This window comes from Lissotriton helveticus, chromosome 2_1, assembly GCF_964261635.1.
Source record: "Lissotriton helveticus chromosome 2_1, aLisHel1.1, whole genome shotgun sequence".
Lineage (NCBI taxonomy): Eukaryota > Metazoa > Chordata > Amphibia > Caudata > Salamandridae > Lissotriton > Lissotriton helveticus.
The window spans coordinates 1,023,335,033-1,023,352,143 of record NC_136059.1 but is presented as its reverse complement, the minus strand read 5'-3'; the positions used below and the strand labels follow the sequence as shown (position 1 = coordinate 1,023,352,143).

Below are 17,111 nucleotides of genomic sequence, written 5' to 3'. Positions count from 1 at the left end.
CAAAGCATCATGGAAAAAGCCAGAAGCTACACCACGTGAGGGGCGTCTCGCAAGGGGCGTCTCAAATGTTGTTGACTGTTTTGTATTAGGGACAGCACCCCTGGGTGGAGTTAGAGCAGATACCTGAGGACCCTTTAGAGAGCGGATGGGTAGGCAGAGAGGGGTCATGACTGGAGAACTATAGGTTTTCACCAAGAGACTTAGAGTGAGTGACTTCCCTTGGGGGTCATTCACTGCTGACACCTTTGTTAGGTTGGGACTTGGTTAAGTAGGGATACCATCTAGAGCAGGGTAGGGACAGCCTAACCTGTGCGTTTTCCTCCAACTTAAATGAAGGAGAGATATGCGTCAATGCTGATAGCTTTATTATTCTTAGAACTTGTGTTAGTGATTTCCGTTGCTCGTCTGAGGGCTTTCCGAGAGCACATGTATGTAATTGGACCTGTGTATCTCGTGAATCTCATTCTGAGATGCCTGTATTTGCAACTTATCATATCCTTACAATAAACTTTTGAAAGCTAGAAGTTGTTTGTGATCTTTGGGAGCAGAGTCCTTTATTGGGTGAACTAACTTGCAGAGAGGTGCACTTTCTTTCCTCAAAGACAGGCAACAAAGGTTCAGTCGACCAGATCGAGGTTTAGATCAATAGTGGTAAAGTATCGATCAAAATCTCGCCCTTCCAAACATCACCCTGTTCACTTTTAAGTTTAAATATTTGTTGTGAACCATAAGTGCCGTACAGAAAATACAGTCACAAAATAGACATGTGTCACTCACTAACAATTCCACAGGCATCCTCTTTTTTTACTTTCCTACTCTTCAATTTCTGTCTTAATTGTGGCTGTCTATAACAATATTGCAGATATTCTTCTAATGAACTGTATCTTATTTTTTATTTAGTGCTATTAACATAAAGGGTATACGCATAAAAAATGTACATATATAGATAATCTTTGAAAGGTGGCTAGAATTATTTGTAAGTAAAAGGCACCTAACCACGGCTGAAAAATGATTTGACATCAAAACAATTACGTCTTGTCTGGTGATAACGTTTTTTTGACAGACCATGCCTTTGTAATGTATATACATTACTATCCATTTATCATCAATGCCACTAGCCAGCTATAAATACTTATGGCCTTATTAAGCAAATGTTCCATCCTCCCCATTTATAAAATATAGATGTCCTATACACTCTAGATAGGGTGGACAGAATATCCATCACTTTATGGCTGATGTCTCACATATGCCAAACTCTAAACCAGGCCCCTTTTACATTTGTCTGTGAAGTTACAATTAATAATGACTGAAACTAAAAGACTGCCAATTGCACCACAAAAACTGAAGGACCATACACCTTCTTAGCCTGAAAGCCGAATTCATCCTCATTTGTACACACTCAATCCACCCTCATCTGTACTCCCGGCTTCACTCCAAATGTCACATCCGAAGTAAAATTGTGAGGCTTTCATCGATCCTCAGAACAGGCATATTGAACACTTGAAAAAGCTCATGATCCTGGTTCCAAACGCTAAAAGGTCTCAACTGATCCTAAATTACTTTTGCTTAGTTTGAACTTTTAGCAAGTTTTAGTGGCCTAATGAACAGTCTCCCAAAACCCTTCCAGGCATCTCTTAAAGCAGCGAAGCCCTTTTTTTCCCCAGACTTTTCAGGAAAGAGAAAATATGAACAAATCACTGTGGTGGTTGAAGAGCTTTACTGGCTTCTTCTGCAAGAATTACATTTAAAATGACCCTTTTTCTGCTGTGCTCTTTGTCACCAACCACATGTTTAGCTTCATCCCTGTTAAATGCTTCTGAGGGCAAGAACATTTTCAGGAGTGAGGAAATTTCCAATTTGAACCCAAAAAAGTGAATTCTTTGCTGACAGTGGCCCAATGTTTCTCCATCCTCTCCTCTGGAATTCTTTAAATAAGTCCACAGCTGTCTAGAAGTTCTTTACAGATTAGGAAACATTGTATGCCTACCTTTTCAAACAAGATTTAAGCATGTGGCTTCTCCTCTTCCATGCCTCAACCTCTTAGGTACCCTTTTGCTTCGCTTCCTCTCCGTGCCTCTTCTGAATACTAATCTCATTCCCTCCCCTTTGAGAATGAGTGGACTAATATAATACAGTTCTTCCTCCTCTTTTCTAGTTTTAAACTTTTTTTGTGACAGCATTTTAAGTCATGATCTTTGTGGTTTGCTCATTGGAAAGCATACTAACTGTCCACTTGGGTAGAGCTGAAGGGTATAAAATGTTAATGAAGATAAATACATGTCTTTTATCTATTAAATGAGCAATAGTTAGGATTTACTACATTTCTTTATCTGTGGTAAGGGGCAGACTGGTCATTAATTTAATCGATCTAAGGCTTATTGGGGACGCTTCATCAAAGCCTCGACGACTGCTCTCCTGGTTCTTCAGAGCTACATCACTGCGTGTGATCAATGTCCCTCTCTTCTTCCCATCAAGCATAGTCTTGCAGAGCAGAAGCAATGCAATATATGATGCTGTATTACCGTGGCTATTGACAAACTGATGAAAAAACTGAGTTTGCATGATACCGACTAAGCTGCAGCTCCTTTCTTCCACCTGCAGTCATCTATGTAAACGATAAGTCTATAACATCTGTTCAGATCCAGACCAACAGGACAAAAAAGTTCCCAGCAGCTCATGTAGAAGAGAAGTTTATATACATTTAGAAGTTAGGCTGCAGTGGCATACCATTGCATACCGCTGATCATACATGCCCACCCCTTCTGTGTTAGTGCCTACAACAGAGGTCAATAAATTACAGAACACATTACTTACCCAAAAGATAAAAGTCCTCTTTACACCAGTAACACTCCCTCTTGTCACAGCTAAGGCAGGCACTGTCACAGTCCACACAATTCATGGAAGGGTCATCAGCATAGGTCTTCTCCGGACAAGAACTGTAGCAGCGGCTCTGGTACCTAGTAGAGCACAATTCAGTTAGTCCACCTTCCTCATCCTTGCTATGACAATGATATTTTTAGGTTCTTGCTTTTGATGTACAAAGAACTAGGTTTCATCTTTCAAACATATAGTGTTTGTGATGACATAAGAGGCTTGAAATGTTCACATCATGAATAGGGCAAACATCTAGACATTACATTTCCCATGTAGTGTCTGAACAACAGTTTGGCTGGAAGTGGAGTTCTGTCTTGTTTTTGATTAACGCGTCTCCATACAATCTGCCGTTTGACTGTAAACTGGATCAAAGAACTTTTAATCCATCCTTTAAGGGACGTTTCACATCATGATATATCTGCCACATACTAGGACAATGTGGCTTTAGTGTGGCATCGGCCTACATTAACATCAGTTTTATTATTCAGATTTTTCTTAAAATGCTTCACACTCCCTATATTTGTCCACCATAAATTATCATTCCTCTTTATATTCATCAAGTATTTTCCACTGGGCCCTTAGGTCATTTCCCTCAAATTAATGCCCTTCGTCTCCACTTTTCTCCCCTTCAGTCCCTTTTTTGCATGATAGACCCCTCGACCCATTTATAATCTAATTATAAATGTTTGCTTCTCAATAATCTTGGCTTTCTTGCCATTATAGTCATTGGGTTTTCCATTATGACTTAAACTGTTGTAATGCCCGTATCTGTCCCTGTCAGTACCTGTGCTTTGTGTGGCCCTTCTAATAGTAGTGCCAAATTGTGAGATGTCACAGGACTGCGGTGCAGTAGTCTTAGTCCTGAGACCTCCATAGTATAGGAGAGTGCTTTCTGAGATTCTTTTGAGATGCTGATAGTGAAGTATTGTGCGACCAGATGTTGGCTCAGGTAGCTATGCAAATTGTGCTCTACCTCTGCAATGCGTGTTCCTTTGCAGAACTCGACCTAGGTGGTTCTGTTTCCATGCGGTCCCTCTTAACCTGAGCATCCTTCCTTCTAGATCATGCATGGGACAAGGTTTTGGGCATCTCAGCAGTTGCAAGAGGATTTAAGGTCAGTGAAACTATGATATCTGAGTATGTGCTTATAAATTATATAGTATTCTACCAGAACTCAGCGAACATTCTGGGCAATAGAGAAGAACTTTGAAGTTGTCAAGTTTAGGAAATTCAATAGAAGCCTGGACATTGTGAAACTAGAATAGTGTGAAGAAACACAGTAAACTTATCTGCTGGAGAGATTTGAGCCTTTGATGAGAAGGGAAGCCTATTCCAGGGAATTAATAGTACTGTAATGGACTTAGGGGTCGATTAAGATGCGACCTAAAGGCTCTGACCGATGGTTGGAGCCTTCAGGGCCACATTGTAATGGGCAGCTCTGTTTACTTTCCCACCGCCTAATTATGATCTAGGTGGTCGGAAAGTAAACCAGCTGGTCATTCTGTCTGGATTCCGAAGGGCTCCAGGAGCCTGACGGCCAGTCATAAGCCGGGAAGTGATCTCAAGGGCAGGCCTTTCCACCTTTGAGATTACGATGCATGGTTTCCAGCATGGTTTCCATGCCGGCCTGTCTGACATGGAAACTGTGTTGGAAAGCATTTTTGGGGGCCCGCAGCTGGTGCCTGCCACGGGGTGCAGGAATAAACCACACCTCCCATTTCCCTATAGGAGCATGTATTACACCCGGTTTACGGCCATAATGCATGCTCCCATAATGAAATGTAGGAATGCGACCGAACAGTGTTCAGTCGCATCCTAATTAGGCTGGCGGGACCGCTGACCATGAATTGGTCGGTCCCAGGACCGAGTTGGTGTCAGGCGGAAGGAATTCCACCCAACATCGAAATCGGCTCCTTGTGGTGTCTGATCTAGAGTTTGGCTGAGGATCAATCTTGTCCACCTTATTATAAGTGCCATAGGATATGGTGGTAAGTGGTAAGTGGACAGTGGCAGTGTCCCTGATGCTTTTTACGGCGCGATTACCGGCGCATTGGTGATTTTTTGCAGACATTTAAAATGCTGAATACTTCCTGAGATTTTACAGTGTGTGAGCTGATTTTTAATTCAGTTTGGGGCTTGTGTGAGCGAGAGAGTGTACGCTCCCCCCGTGTGCTGTTTTAATTATTTTTCACACTTGCTCTTTTGTTTTCGGGCATTCTGCATTCTGCACTGCTGAGGTTCTCACCTGAAGGCAGGCAGTTGCAGCTACGGCACTGGGAGGCACTGGACTCGTCCCTCCTTCCCGCCTCGTTCTGACGCCGGTGACTAGCACCGTTCGAGCACAGGGCGTGGAAGGTCCGAGCCAGCTGCTTCCGGTTGCTACAGGCAGCGCTCTAGTTGTTTGGACGCTGGGGGGGATATAAGGCGGATGTGTAATCGGCAGCACAGCGGACGAGCGCAGCGAGCGCGACGAAGGCGCACCGAAGTTGCGCCTAAGTTAAGCCCGTCTGCGCCCGTCCACGGCCGGGCGCGGGCCAGGGCCTTGCCCCCTGCCCCTCCGAGAGGACACATACGCTGAAGCAGAGTTGACCTGCTGTCCCTCCGTAACATGAGCGCTAGCAGCTCTTGTCTGCATGGCATGAGTGTTGAGTAGAACATTGGCTGCAGGCATTGCCAATTCACCTACAACCTGTCCAAGACGGCAAAGAGTGAGCATCACAAGCTAGTTTGTGGCTTGCTGAATGTCTGGTCTCCACGTAAGCACAAATTAGATATTTATGATCTTCTTAGTGAGAAGCAATGGGATCTAGTCTTCTTCACGGAAACGTGGCTAGACTGTGACTCTACCTCAGAGGCCATTGAAGCTATTCTGGAGAGTTACACCCTGGTAAGGCAAGATAGACTGACGGGTAGAGGTGGAGGGATAGCCATTGCCGCCAAGCAGGGGCTTCGCTGCCATCTGGAGCAGACTGTGATCAAGGAAAGTGAGGCGGGTGCCTTCTCCATTCAGGTGAATGGGGGCTACACAGTGAAGGGCCTCTTGATATACAGGCCACCTGGCCCGTCCGCCAGATTTGGCGAGAGCCTGGTTGAAGGTATTACAGAGGCCGCTCTGCGCACGGATAAGTTTCTGGTGTTGGGTGATCTCAACCTACACCTGGATGATCCTCCGGACAAGACGGCCGGGGACCTCTGCAAAGAGATGAGTGCACTTCAGCTTGAGCAGATAGTCAAAAATCCCACCCATCAGCGGGGCCATTTACTGGACCCTATTTTTGCCAATTGGGGACAGGTGGAGGCCTTGACCCCCGTACCTATTCCTTGGTCGGACCATCATCTGGTGCCCTTTTTGATACACATTCCAGGAGCTAGATTACCGGAGCAGGTAGCACTAAATTGTCCGAGTCGGAAATGGGCTAAATTCTCCCAAGCCAGGTTTAATGAGACACTTATTGTAGGGGGTGGTCCGGGGGCGAGGATGTGGAGAAAGCCAACACTAATCCGGACCAGCGTATCACGGAGGCCTTGGACCAGGTTGCTCCGCTTGCCCTGACTAGAACGGGGGACGTGCTCAGAGAGCGGCACCTTGGTACAATGAGGAGGTGCGGGTGGCCAAGGTTGCGTGCAAACTAAGCATGGGCGTAAAATCCGTTTCGCTCGCGGATTTTGCAGATTTTTGGCAAATTCGCAATCCGCGAACTCTCGCGAACTTGCCGAAAATTCGTAAATCCGTGCGAAGCGGATTTTTTGCTTGGTCGCACTTGCCAACTAGAATACTATACAATTTTGCGGAGTAAACACTTGCGAACACGTAGATGCAGCGGGCAGCGACAATCTCGCAATTGCGAGATTGCAAAATTTGCAATTTCACACAAGAAATCCACCAGCAGGCAGCATAAACCTTGAAAATTATGATTTTTATCAGAATAACTCCTCAGGTTGGCATTTGCCTGCACTTTTTTTTGCAAGGAGTCCATTTGGGGGGGGGGGGAGGAAGGAAGTGCCCCACAGTCTCCAACTTCCTGTTCCTGTCCAGCAGGCTCCTCCCAGTGCTTTCTTCATGGGCTGGTCACTTTGATTTGGATCTTGACCTGGAAGGATTACTTTTTGTGGATGCTGCTGGATATTTGGATTTTTGCAAAACTGAAAGCACTCAGCAGGTGCAAAAGTTCAATCTTATCATTAGTAACCATTTCCTGTAGTGCCTGGAAGGATTACTTTTTGTAGATGCTGCTGGATATTTGGATTTTTGCAAAACTGAAAGCACTCAGAAGGTGCAAAAGTTCAATCTTATCATTAGTAACCATTCCCTGTAGTGCTTCCTGAGGGGCCCCTTCAGAGTTCTGTTGCCTACTTGCAACTATTCTATGACCCTGCTCTGACCCTCACAGCAGATTCAGAGAATAGCTACAAGTATACAACAAAGGTCCTGTTAAAAAAATTACACTGCAACAGAAAGCAATTACAGATAAGGAAGCATGTGCCAGCCTGGAAGTTCAAATTCAGTGACACATTAATCAGCCCCTAATTCATTCATGTCAGTTGAGGCAGGGCAGGTGTGCTTTCCCCCCCGTAATCTACAGTGATGAACTAGAGGGTGGCATGGGTGAGCCGGAGGGTGGCAGGGGTGAGCCAGAGGGTGGCAGTGGTGAGCCAGAGGGTGGCAGTGGTGAAACAGAGGGTGGCAGCGGTGAAACAGAGGGTGGCAGCGGTGAAACAGAGGGTGCTGTGATGAACCAGACGTAGAAACAACATGGTCGCGACCGTTGCTACCCGACAAGTAAGTTCGCGTTTGCAAACTGGTAAAAAACCCTTGCGAAATGGCAGAAACACTTGCGAACACACAAAAAAAAAGGAATCTGCAAAATTCGCGAGAGTTTGCGGATTTTGCGGATTGCGAATCCATAAATACGCAGTTTCTAGGGATGCCATGTATGATAGCCCCTTCTTTTAAAAGGCTGATGTACTTTTTGGGAAGGTGCAAAGACTGAAGTTGAGAAATTGAGATGCTGGACTGTCCAGTGGATAGGACCCCCTTTTCCACCCTTATTTATTTATTTATAACGTTTTATATAGTGCGAACATGACCCACAAGGGTATCAGAGCGCTTTACAGTATACAGTATAAAAACATAAGAGAAAAAAAAAGATTAGGTGGTATACAAACATTTGATATTTGTCATTACGTACAGAAGGGGTGTATAGTATACGAATAACATAGATGACCAGTCTCCAGCAGATCATTTTGGAGACAGAATGGTATTTTCTTTCACGTGATAGTTTCAGCCGCGGCCTGTGCAGGTAAGAGCGGTGTGGGCAGTGGGGCCGGGTGGCTGTGAATTTCGACAGACGACGAAGAGGGAAAATGATTTTACTTAGACGGGCCGAGGCTGGATTGTTTCTGAGAACTATAACAGTTTACTATTCGGAATAATGGCTGCCCATGTTTGTGTTATTTGTGGGTGATTAATGGCTACGTTTTTCAGTTTCTTCTTAGTAATAATATTAAAACCTAAAATCAATCAACGTACGTAAACTTAAACAGGTCTGAGGTAAACATGTTTCTGTACAGGCGGAAGGAAGTAAATGAACAGCTGTGATAGGCAAGAAGCTAGGACATGGCATGTAACAAATGACATTGCTATGTTGTAACAACTGGACGGATTGGCAACCCAATAACGTTTTCATGGAAAATTGATCACAATGTTCTTGTGGTTGATTTGAGGTGCTCGGCACTGGCAGGTTTAGGCAACTGCGATTTTGTTTCTATTGGGAACCACAGTTTCCATGTTTCCTTGACTCTGACAGAACTCACTGCATCCATTTTGGATTTTCGAGGATTTTCCTCTGCTAGCTGCTCCGAAGTATTTACCTTAGAGATTTTCACCACAGCAAGAAGAGCTGGTGGTCAGAGCAGATGTTTTGGCGTGCATTGTTTCAGGAGTTTATCTTGGCCTTACTGTTTTCAATGCAAAGCAATACAATGCAATATTGCATTTCTTGGCATTGGTACAGTTGGTAAGGTGACATGATTCATGAACAAGGGGCAACATCAGAAATTTGGTGGACGTAGAAGTTGGGTTTACTTTAAATGGAAGATTCTTTTGTGATTTTGCAATTCCTGCATTAATCCTTAAAATGATGCCTTTGTTCTTCTCATATGTAAGTCTGATGCAGTATGTCGATCCAGAATGCATCTGAGCACTTAACATGTTCTGAACAGCTATAATCATTAGTCTATAATGTCAGACTATTTCATTTTACGGAAACTAGCATTAGCTTTGATAAAAGGTTGCAAATGTGGAGACCTTTCAATATGTCTAAATGCAGAATTAATTAGATTCAAGTCTCCTTATATTTCAATTTCATGCTATGTGTGAAATTGGTGTTCCCATATTAGGTTCCAATGATTTTAGATGTCTTCTATGTAATATGTATGTATCTCCTGGGAGCCAAAACGATCACATTTTGGTGTAGGTAAATTGCTTATTGTAGGTGACTTCCAGTTTAGTTACGAGCTATCTTTGTAAATTATTGGAAGACAGTTGACAGTATGTGGATTCCTGACACCATCTTCTGTATTCATAAAGCTGACTCCTGAGGTAAACAATTATTTCATATGATCATATTTAGAACCAAAGGTGACATGCTCTTCGTATATACTCGCATCTGCCTGGGGGTGGCTCAATCATTGATTATATAGGCATTTTTTGCTCGTTGCTTTCTTAAATAACTAATTTCCCATCACAATGTGATTGTTGCCGCAATCTGTGAAGTGCAGAATATATTTCCCCAAAGGTTTTTCACAAGTGGAGAATTGTTTATTGTGACAAACATCACAGATGAAGAACGCTATTATAGTAGGGACCTAAATAAATTCATAGTAAATTTTCAAAGCTCAACTCTGATTGAGACAAGAAAATGACGATCATAGGATGATGTCTTGGACATTTGTGGTGTGAGGCTAAAGAGAAACATGGAACTAAAATCTTGACTTCTGTGACAACTGTAGCTGCTACCCGCAAGTCAAGCGAATTCTGACAAATTGTCATTTATCATAAACCGTCTGGCCTTATGGGCATGAAAGAATGTAGGTGGCTGTGCAACATGGAGTAAGTGTTAATAGAACCGAAATGTGTTGGCTATCAAAGGAGAAGTCGACAAACCCTTTATTGTAAGTGAATCACATTATTACAACCTGGTGCTAAGTTTATTGTACAGTGCTGTTTAGTAGGAGAAGGCCTAGCTTCTTGCCTTTTAGTAGTAAGTGTAGATAACTGCCAATAAGGGTCACATGCCTAACATGACTGAAAGTTTTTATATACATTTATTTGTGAAGACTTCCAGATAAGATACACCCCCCTAATACTCTTCGGGACACATTTCTGTGAACCTGCTCCTCTTAGTCTACAGAAGTATGGGTCTCATTGAGAAGCCAGCAACCATGGTAACTTGTCATAAAACTTGAGCTTCTTTAAGATGCATATTCGTACCTTCCTAAACTCTGGCTTTTTCCTCTTTAAAAAAAAAATAATAATAATCTTTTTATTTGAATAACCAGCTCCATAACATTGCACATCAGTTAGCAAAGGAAGTTCATTGACAATTACAAATAAAATTAACCACAGATTCGCTGGAAATGATTAAACCCACCTACAACGACAGAGCCCCTCAACAGACATTGACATAACCCCAGTGGTCCCCCAATTTTGAACACATCGAAGCAGACAAATTGTAGTCATCACCCCCAACCCACTCCCCCCTTTTCCCGCCAGGTCTACATTGCGCCCCTACTTATTACAGCCGCAGCCCAAGGGATCCAGTGCAGGTCGGCCGTCCCAGGACCACAGTGTTAAGTGCATAGACATGGAGTACAAATTTCCACACTGACCACCCCTCAGTTCAGCGCCTCATCCGTCTGTGAATCCATCCACTCTCCCCTATACCTCCTCCAAGCCGACCATATTTTCTCCCATTTCTTAGGGCAACCTCGACTTTTATAAATATCCTTTTCGGCCCGTTGGCACCAGTCCAAATTCCGCTCCCACTCTTCCACCGTAGGCGAAAGATCACTTCCCCATAATCTCGCGATATTTTTCTTGGCCACCATACTTGCCAGAGCTAACCAAAATGTGTCCCATTTCGGCCAGGTGATGTCATTAGTGACCCCTAAGACATGCCATCTGGCTTCCAGCGGAACGTCCGCTCCCACCACCTCCGACATGATGTTTGCTAGTCTGGACCAGTATGCCCTGATTCTGGCGCAATCTCACAATATGTGGAATAAGGTCCCCTTTTCACTACACCCCCTATGCAAAAGCGGGAGTCTACATAGCCGATTGTGTATTGCGTCGTTCGTGGGGTGTATGACCTATGCAGGATGCGCAGCTGGATGAGCCTGAACCTGGCGCAAATCGCCACTTCCCGGGGACACTGCAGGGCCTCCCCCAATCATCATCCTCCAACATCCCCAGATCTGACTCCCACTTTTCCCGCAGGGGCCCCAGTGTGTCTGCGATGTTATTAGTAAGCTTCCTGCACGTGAGGGAGATAGCTTTGTCAATCATAGGGTCCAGCAGTAGTCTATCCTCCAACGGAGCATATTCAGGTAATTCCTCCCCTTCAGTCAGGTGTCGGTGCAGGGCATGCCTAAGCTGTTGGTAGTGTAAGAACTCCCCATTCCCCATCTGGAATTCAGCCTGTAAGTCCACGAATCCCACCATCCCCCCCGTTTCCAAACATCCCCCAGCACATCAATACCTATCAGGCTCCACTGACGCAGATCCTGCAATTTCGCCACTGCCGGTAAGAAGGTCCCGGCCCACAGAGGAGTCTGTTCTGTAAGCTTTGCCTCCAATCCTAGTAATTTAATCGCCCGCTTCCACACTCCAACCACCGCTGCCATTTGGGGAGGCAGAGATCGACCGCGCCTACCCCTAGTATATAGGGCCGCTAAGTAGGTACCGCTGCAAAGGCTAACCTATTCACCCTGTAGGTTGGTTCCTCTAACGGGGCAAAGGCCCATCCATTGACATTAATCAACTGTGTCGCCCAGTAAGATAGGCGGACATCCGGCACAGCTAGTCCTCCCTCGTAGGGCCCCCTCTGCCGCTTCCTAAGAGCTATTCTTGGACACCCACCACTCCAAAGCAGGGAACGTTGCTCCGATTCAATCATCCTGAAAACCTGTTCCGGGACTGGGAAGGTCGTATTCTGCAGAGCATATAGCAGGCGGGGGAGTGCCATCATTTTAAATAAAACGGCATGCCCCATCAAGGAGAGCGGGAGGGACCTCCAATGCTCCACGTCTCCGCAAAGTCGATCCAGTTGCACCGACACATTCAGACGCAAGAACTCCGAGTCGGACTGCGTGACCCAGATTCCCAAGTATCGGAATACCTCCTTCCAGGCCAAGCCACAACAGTCTGCCGACAGCTGTGGCTGCGGCCCCACTAGGACATGCCCCAGGGACTTGTCCCAATTTATACGGTATCCGGAGTAGGTACCAATCTCACGCAGAATTTCCATCAGTCTCTGAATAGAAGCGTCCGGCCTCTGAACATACAGGAGGATGTCGTCAGCGTATAAAGAGATACACTCCTCCCAGCCCCCTCCCAGGTCTATGCCCCATACCATGGGGTCTGCCCATACCCAGTGCGCCAACGGCTCCAGCGCTAAAGCGAACAGGGTGGGAGAAAGGGGACAACCCTGACGTGTGCCCCGGCTCAGGTGGAACTCCCTTGACAACACACCATTGACCCGGACTCTTGCGAGTGGTTCAGGATATTACAGCCGTACCCATGCTCGAAAATGGTCTCCGAACCACATTTTCTCCAGAACTGCGTATATATACTGCCATTCCATACTGTCAAAAGCCATATGGGCATCGAGGGATAATAAGGCCGCCGGCACCTCAGGTCTCGCAAATACCTCCTGTAAAACCCCAAACAGGCGCCTTAGATTTAAGCACGTGCTCCTGTGGGGCATAAAGCCCGACTGGTCCGGGTGAATCAATGACTGGATAACCGCCCCCATTCTCGTGGCCAGGATCTTACCAAGTACCTTACTGAGGGATATGGGTCTGTAGGAACTGCACAGATCCTGCGGTTTACCTGCTTTATGGATGACAACGATCGTTGCAGACCGAAGATCCTTGGGAAGTTTCCCTACCTGTTTGGCCTCGTACTAACTTTCACAATAAATGATACTACATCTATATTTTACCAAAATTGAGATTTAATGTTTGGACTCAAATTGCCCCAAAAACATAATTCTTCTCCTACCCTGGCCTCATTCATGCCGTCATTGATATTTCTCCTCTGTTTAGGGCTTTGGCCTGCAGCTGCCCTTTCCTTCTTTTTTGCTCCCACCTTTGCAATCAATCACCTATCCTTCTTTACCTATTTCTGTAGCTCATTTTACTCCCCCCTCATCAAACTGGGCAGTTCAAATTAATACAAAAAATTCCTTATTCTATGGTTGAAAAAACAAAGGTTTAAAAAAATAAATTCTTAGTAAATTATGACAGAATGTTATAGCTTCATAAAACAGCCCATAATTATTATAATGCATCAATTGGTACAATGAGCCACAAAATGTTACAAATATAAAGAAAATTAATCTCAATGATGAAATATTTTAGAAAGTTGAAGAAATTTACCGTCTTGGATCTGGTGTATTTTTTCTATATAAACTCCAGATTTTCATAGAAATATTTAACTTAACATTTTGCTAATTCCCCAAAATTGAGATTCAATAGCTCAGGATTATTAGGCTGGAGTTCATCATTTTGGAAAATTGAGGCTATAAGATAAAGGCATCCGTTTGACTGTAGAGAACCCACAAGGTATGTAGTTGAAAGTGACATGTTGTCAGTTTTGGAGTAGTCTGACCTACCGACAACCTCTGATGTCCCTAAATCCCTGTGCAGTTGTATTGGGTAGATGATACCCCCAACAGAGGAACTGGAGGAAAACAGAGAAAAGGGGTAAGAGAAAACCAGGACTGGATTTACACACGCCCAGGTGATTGTAGTGGAGTACATATGGGTGGGTACAGGGATCACACCATTTTTGCAGGGTGTTATGGGGAGGGAAGTCTAGGGAAGAAAAACAAAACCAAAACTTTGCAAAAAAAACTAATATTAAGCCAGCAAATTATCTTCAATTTGGATAATCCACATAAGGAGGTTTTGGACAAAAAATGTATATGCCAGCTGACTCCAAAAATCACATTTTCCTTGATACACACGTCGATTTATGAATGGGTTAAAAGCCTGAAAGCTCTGTAAATTGCACGGGCAAATAAGTGGGGTTTCTCCTTTAGGAATCATGCACTTTTTCATTCTTTAGTGAGGAAAGAATTGTCAAAAGAGATTAAAGACACACTTTTAGAAACTCAACACTGTCCAGAACCCAGGCACCTACAATAAGGAGGGAGTCACCAGCTTGTGACTCATGAACAGCTCATATTTAGTAATCATTCGAAAATCATCCTATTAAATTCGCCGTGCCACTTACTACGAGAATTTGAAACTGATTTTTATTTGAAGTAAGTTATTATGTTTTCTTTCCCATTCACAGACATGTCTGTGCTGGCTGATAACAGACGGACTACATTTCCAGGAAACATCGTCTGCTGCCCACACTTCTGCCCTAAGCAATACCATTTAGCCATCCGCGTGACTGAACACATTGAGCCGGGCGCCATTAGTGCAGCTGAAAGCAATTTCAATCACATTAAAGCAACAGTGGAACTTACATGTAGAATCCTTCAATGCAGGAAGAACAGATTTCTGGGTCAGCTGGAATCAAAATGAAATACATATAGGAAATCGTTAATAAAGTAGTCAGAATGATTGGAAAATCAATAACATTGACTTGCTATCCCGGTCAGTAGATAGGATTTGCTATTGCTTGTAATGTAATTTCTTGAAACTGAAATTAATGCTAGCTTTAACTCACATATGATGCTGGCAATGAGCTTGGAGTTGTCGGTTTCTGAAGTGAAATTAAAGAATTTAATAGCAAAAGACTTGTGTGTAGACCGTCACTTTCTACAAATATGGTTGCCTTACACGGACACAGTCAGTTTAATCAAGAGCAACTAAAAATACCATATTTAGGGGCATATTTACAACAAAGTGTGGTGGTAAGCAAACGTTGGTAATGCCACACTTCTCCATTCTTAAAACGCAAGGATGTGCCGTATTCACAAGAATGAAGTGCACCCTGCGTTTCCAGTAGCGTTGGCGCAGAGTTCAGCTGCCTAGTGCCGACACAGCCATCCTTGCACCATAGTGCAAGGGTGTCTGCGTTGGGTGAAATGATTGTTTATGTGCAAGAAGCTCTCTCTTCTGAACATAAACAAGCATTCATGGCGTTTTGAAACTTCTATGTGTGCTACTTAATGCAGATCACATAGATGTTGCAAAACGTCATTTTTTGGGGATTGTTTATGTGCAGGAAGGGTCATGTTCAGGCACATAAACAATCAATGGCAATTTGCTGTTTCTGTGTGTGCTGTACAAGGCAGCACACATGGAAACTGCAAAAACGAGGAGAAATGAAGCATTTCTATTTGTTTCGCCTGTTTAACCCCTTCCGCGCTCATGGCGAGCTCAGCTCGTCATGAGTTACGACGCTCGTACGCTCATGACGAGCTGAGCTCGTCATGAACGCGGTTTTTAAAAAAACGCAGCGCACAGTGGGAAAACCGCTAGCGCGCATGCGGTTAAGACCAGGTTTTCCCTGGTCTTAATTTTGGTGCTTCCAAAATAGGGGGTAGAGTCAAAATCAATGGGTGTTGAGGTGGAACGCCAACCGCAACACCCATTGCCCTCCCCTTTCACACTAAGTACAGTGTGTAACGGGGGCCTAACTTACAAAGTAGCGTTAAGTGGCTTAACGCTGCCTTGTAAATAAGGCGAAGCCCCTATCGCCACCACAACATCACTTTTAGTAAATATGCCCCTTAATGCTTTGATGGTTTATGTAAACTTTACTACTTGCTGTCAGTGTTCTCTTCACATGAAGCCATTTTCTTAAATCAGCCCTTGTTTTCAGGTGGTCTGTGTTTAGGCCAAACTCATCAAGCAAACCCTCTTCCCCAGATAAAAATAAAATCACTTAAAGCTCGAGCGTTTCAGCCTTCCATTTCCAACGTTTTTCAACGTTCTTTGAAGCGCTTCGACGACTCGTCAGGGGTAGTAAGCGCTATATAAATGCAATTACAATACAATACAATACAATCAAGCACGTTTTACGGCGTCACGTTCAACCCGTTCTCTAATGCACTTCGACACCTTGTCAGACGCACAAATCGCTTAATTAAGGCAACTGCAATAAAATGCGTATGAAGTTTTTTTTGTCATTTGTATATTAATGTACGAGAGTAGTTCTGCCGAAGAACAGCTGGAAACAAAATGCTCTTGTCAGGGGTCATCATTACTACTAGTAATTTTAATTTAAAGATAAAGACGGTTGCAGCAGACAGCTAACTTAAATATCGTCTTGTTCTCTGTGAAGGAAAACAACTCACCCATTGAAGCACATGCTACGAAGACAGACAAAATCAATTTTTACCGTTTTGAGATTAACAAGTTCTTTAATCAGGCGACTAATGCAAATGTATTTGGAGAAATAGGTAAATTGAATAACATTTCATCAAAACAACCAATTGTATTCACAGTTTCTTATGCAAGAATGAAAAAGATAAAACAGCAATGTAATAGCAACAATGCGAATGCAGAAAAAATCGATATGACTGCATGGTCATACCTTACTATTCAGATCCTGTTATTGTGAAGTTAAAAAACAACCACTTACTCATCAATGCTGCAATTGGGCCCTTAAGCGCAAATACAAAGTAAAGCTAGCTCAATGCGAGCCAAACAATTTAAACATGGTGACCTATCTCATATAGCCAGAAAGAGCTGTTGTAATTTTGGCATCTGGAGAGAAAGCAAGCATTTAAAAGTCAAACTTCATTTACTGTCACCTCTCTAGGTGTAAGAAATCCTACCTCATATGGTGAACCTATAGACATTCTGCTTTTTGGATACGTCGGTCCTATATGCTGTCTGCATAATGGAAGCCATGCATGTCGACATAGCATCACCAAGAAATTAATGCCTCTTGCACCTTTGTCTGTAGATCGTATTGTTGTTTTAGATATTTATCTTCCATCCTCAACCAGGTCTTCCCCTTTTTTTCTCATATTGCTCAGGGGGACGCTGTA

At 43.9% G+C, this 17,111-nt stretch overlaps 1 protein-coding gene across 1 annotated transcript in view; it reads right to left on the bottom strand.

Annotated features, from left to right (window-relative positions):
* Window positions 1-17,111, bottom strand: part of PCSK5 (proprotein convertase subtilisin/kexin type 5) — a 1,700,773-nt gene that overhangs the window by 182,654 nt on the left and 1,501,008 nt on the right. Inside the window, exons 25-26 of the mRNA XM_078675787.1 lie at window positions 14,634-14,676; window positions 2,815-2,957 (exon numbers count right to left, since the gene is read on the bottom strand). Of these exons, the coding sequence (XP_078531913.1) occupies window positions 2,815-2,957; window positions 14,634-14,676 (186 nt within the window). The remainder of the gene's footprint in view (window positions 1-2,814; window positions 2,958-14,633; window positions 14,677-17,111) is intronic.